We start from the raw sequence: 4,478 nt of genomic DNA on the forward strand, positions 1-4,478 counted from the left end.
TTAAAAAATTGTTGTCTTTTAGCGTTGCTTACATGATAATATACAACAATTTTATTAAACTGTTGTCTATTGAATGTTGTTGAATCCCCAAAAAATAATAGTTTTTTTAACTTCACGAAAAAACACTCACAAACAAAGAGTTTTTTTGTTCGCGTGAGGCTAGGTCACCACTGCCGATTCCCCTTTCCCCTCCTTCCCAACCCGACGCTGATCCTCACCGCCTATCGACGCCGCGATACTTCTTCTCCCCGCATACATAACCACCAGCCAAGAGTTATTCAACGTCGGCTGAAGCCTCATTGAGTCGTGTCTTGCTCCGATCAACGCCATAGCTACCGTCGCCGAGCCCTAACTCTTCCCCGACGCCGAAGCCACGAGGAAATTGATCACGCTAGCACCAAGCGTCCACCGCCGGCTAAGGCTCTTCTCCACTGATCACTGGAGTCCATCCGGAGATTTCTCTTCTCCTAGAGTTGCCGATCCTGCATTGGTGGATCTCCTAGATGGTTCCACGGAGTTTCCACTCCGGATCTAACGGCTGAGATTTGCGACTCTCGTCGAGCAGAAAGGAAAGCCCTTCTGCCATAAAACCTCATCCGCCTCCACTTCTATCATTCGTCTGCAGAGCTTTCTCACAAAGCAAGGCCTATACGCCGGAATCCAACGAAGACCTAGTTTCGACTTTTCGTCCGAGGTGAGATTCCTGCCTAAATTTGTATGTCGTTTCGGTCGATTCAGCTTGTGTTCTAGGTATTTTTCGTCTACGAGGTACAGGGCTTGCTTTTTCATGCAAATTTACCTCGCGTCTTCCAGAAATTTGGCTCGTCGGTAAGCTCGTCAGAGTTCGAAGATGACTTGGTTGGATCCTTTTACCTTCTCGTGCTTTGCAGAACAAAATTGGGTTTCTTGTGCACGAGTCTTTTGTCACGGTGTTTTGAAGTGTTTGGTGTTGTTACGGACTTTATCGTGACAAATTGATCACATGTACTTGGAAAGCGGACTGTCAAAACTTATGATTTGGAAACACTGCTTGCCTAATTAGTGTCTTATGGAAATCCAATGAGTATTGTCATCTAAAATTAGTTAAATTAAAACATATTATTCAATTAATACGATCTTCTGCTAGAAATCTTCCATTTTACTTCTTTCTCTCGCTATATGTGTGTGTACATTTTAATATCGGTCTTTACATGTTGCCATAACGGTCTGACAGTAGGTCGTTACTACACTTCCAGATACAATTAGTGTCAACCAATCAACGTAACTGTCCTTGACTTGTTATCACAAGCCGTTAGACACCTAGATGAGCTCTCCTATTTCAAGGGATCTCCCTTTGTAGGTCAAAACAAATCATGTAACTCTACAAAGATGGTTCTTCAATTAGTATTTGGAAGATAAGGGTGTTTATCTTGTCATGTGTTTGTGGATGATCCTTTAACCAATTTAGTTGTGAATCTAAGTTTCCTTTTTGTTTGGTTATGAAATATTTATGTTTCTCATCAGCAGTCCATGGCTTCAACTTTCTACACAATGTCTACTTTTGGAGCGGTTGCTTCTGCTAGTTCCACAACAGACAATAAGATGCTAGCTTCTAGGCAGAAGCTTTCTTCTCTTGCTTCTATGTCACCTAGTTTAAACATCAGCAACAACAAGTTGAGCTTCAGTCGTCGAAGGAAAGGGAACTGTATGATTAATGCTATGGCCAAGGAATTATACTTCAATAAAGATGGCTCAGCCATCAAAAAACTACAAGTATGCTTTGTTAACTGTAAATATTTACCACATATGTTTTTTATTATGTTGTAGATATATCTTTTTTCCTTGTCTATTACATAAAATCCATTTGGGTGTCATCAGAATGGTGTCAACAAGCTTGCTGATCTTGTTGGGGTTACACTCGGTCCAAAGGGAAGAAATGTTGTCTTGGAAAGCAAGTATGGATCACCTAAGATTGTGAATGGTGGGGTTACAGTAGCAAAAGAGGTAGGCAATTTGGTGTTTCCTTTTTCTCATGCTTGATTCATCATGATATGTTTCATTTTTGTTTCATATACATGATGATGGCTACTTGAGCCTGTATAGGCAGCATGGAATGAAACGCTAACGATACTATATGCATTAGCAATATTGCTAAAAAAGTATGCTAGCTATCTCCTTGATGATTGTCCTTTCAACTGTTTTTATATTCTTTTCCTCTTACTAGGAATATGAACAATAGCAACGAACAAACAATGATCCAACTATGCAAAGTCCACGTAGATGTTTTACCTCTCCATTGAACACTATAAATGGCTATATCACAACTAATATCTTACGCTGGTAGTTACTTCATCATTGTTCTGGAAATTGGCTGCTGCCTGCCAGGTTTATTCAAGGGGGAATTTTATTGTATCTGTATATTGACTGGGAAAGGAATATATGGGCTTAATCAATCCTTGCTTTGTCATGGTGTCAAGTCATTTCAATTTCAATATTGACTTGATTAGATCAATTTATACTTAAATAGAAAAAATAACTTTCATTGATTGTTTAGGTGATAATTTTAGGTGAAAAAATAACTGCATCCTTTGCAAGAAAGACTGACAACTAGAAAAATAGTTCAATATCGCTACTAGTATTTCATGTTTGGAAATTGATTTAAGCGAGAAGTTTGCAGGCTGACGACATCTTTGCCATGTGCAATTCAATCTTTGTAGGATCTTGAAGCACAAACAAAGTGATTGTTTGTGCTTTATCTAAGTGATTGTTTGAACAGTTTTATAGCATGCATCTTGACAATTAATATAATTTTGAAGATCACTATCAAGGAAGAATGTTCAAAGGAAAGTAAAGGCTAAGGAGAAGATCACGTAATTAACTACACGGGTAGGTTTCCGTAAGAATTCAACTTTTTCTTGATCTATTCTTATGTAGTCCATGGTACACATTAAAGATTTCACTGTAGCTTATTTTCAGTATTCTAACATGTAAATTAATACACTTCTGTGGATCCTCCAAACAATCTAAGTTGTGATGGATTGATATCAATTAAAGATTGATTAAGGAGGGCGTTGGAGTAGCTTGGTAAATTTGTTTTGCTAGGTTATGATAAATTAGCATTCAGCAGAATAGATGTTTGGATTTCTTCTTCAAATCACACAGTAATATTTCTCTTGTCATTGGTGAAACAATCAATCCACTCTCATTATAACTTCCACAACAGAAAATTTTATGTTATTTGCCTACTACCAATGCAGTTTAACTGATTTTACATTGACTGAACAAGGTTGATTTTATTTAGGTATCAAACTCTCCCATTTGTTTTAGATATTACATGTCTTGTTTGTTAATTTCTCCAAACCATTATTTCTCAATTTGTTAACAAGGAAACTCATGTTAGCATAGTCATGATCAGAGCCTAATTATAGTTTATAATTATCTGAGTGTTATTGATTAACTGTTCTGTCCTTTCTTCTAGTTCTTTTTTTTTTTAAATTTGTGCACTCATTTAGATGGTTTATTATTCTTGTTGTGATGAATTTAGGTTTAGTGAAAATACTGAAGAAGTATGACAAGAGAACAAGAGCACTTATCAGGCAGCCCTTCATCGAAAAGGTACTGCAACAACCATTCTTTACAACTGATCTCCTATACAAACTCGTGAAGGAGTGTGTGGCTATGCTCGACCACCTCTTCCCCAGCAACAACCTGTCAATTTCAGCAGAATGCGACGAACAAAATGGAGTGCCAAAGCCGGCACAATCAGGTGGGAGGGTTCCGGAGTTGAAGGAGATTAAATATATGCAGAGCTTATACATGAAGAGCACCGTAGCAGCGCTGCGGTCCTTGAAACAGATTAGGAGCAAAAGTTCAACAGTCAAAACAGATTAGAAAATCTCGTGTTATATTGTTCTACCTTTGTTTTAATAGTGTTATCATTTTGTTGGTTGCTTATGAAATTTTGTTGGTTGCTTATGAAATTTTTTCAGAATGTTATAGATATTATTTTTGAATGTTAGAAAATTGTATATTAAATTTTATTTTGAAATTTAGTATTTTGAATGATTTATAATATTGGAAAATTGTGTATTAATTTTTTTTATTTTTTATCTAAAAAAGACAACGGTTTTTCACCGTTGTCGTAGATAGTTTAAAACTGTTGTTGAAGACCCTGTTATTAAAGGTAGACGTTCAAAGACAACGGTGAAAAACTGTTGTCTTTGAAGGAAAAGACAACAGTTTTTCACCGTTGTAAAAAATGTTGTCTTTGTCTTCAAAGACAACGGTTAAAAACTGTTGTCTTTTGCCACCCCTTTTAACAACACGGCCTTTAACAACAGTTCAAAATGGCCTACGACAACGGTAAAAAACCGTTGTTGTTTGACTTTTTTCTTGTAGTGCCGCCTTATACACCACAACATAATGGTGTATCGGAAAGGCTAATCGAACCTTGTTAGATATGGTTAGATCAATGATTGATCATGTAGATCTTTCCAAGA

The 4,478-nt window shown here is 37.0% G+C and overlaps 1 protein-coding gene across 1 annotated transcript; it reads left to right on the plus strand.

Moving 5' to 3' along the window:
* The first annotated feature begins 610 nt into the window (after window positions 1-610).
* Window positions 611-3,783, plus strand: LOC121985024 (ruBisCO large subunit-binding protein subunit beta, chloroplastic-like). The gene is made up of 4 exons (XM_042538260.1): window positions 611-694; window positions 1,504-1,752; window positions 1,858-1,983; window positions 3,524-3,783. The coding sequence occupies exons 2-4, from the start codon at window positions 1,510-1,512 to the stop codon at window positions 3,527-3,529; spliced, it is 375 nt and encodes a 124-aa protein (XP_042394194.1). The 5' UTR covers window positions 611-694; window positions 1,504-1,509; the 3' UTR covers window positions 3,530-3,783.
* The last annotated feature ends 695 nt before the right edge of the window (window positions 3,784-4,478 follow it).

Source organism: Zingiber officinale, chromosome 5B (assembly GCF_018446385.1).
Source record: "Zingiber officinale cultivar Zhangliang chromosome 5B, Zo_v1.1, whole genome shotgun sequence".
Taxonomy (NCBI): domain Eukaryota; kingdom Viridiplantae; phylum Streptophyta; class Magnoliopsida; order Zingiberales; family Zingiberaceae; genus Zingiber; species Zingiber officinale.

Coding starts and splice junctions, on each gene's coding strand:
- LOC121985024 (XM_042538260.1), top strand. CDS start 1,510: ATGGCTTCAACTTTCTACACAATGTCTACTTTTGGAGCGGTTGCTTCT. Junction 1,753..1,857: donor CAGCCATCAAAAAACTACAA/GTATGCTTTGTT, acceptor GGGTGTCATCAG/AATGGTGTCAACAAGCTTGC.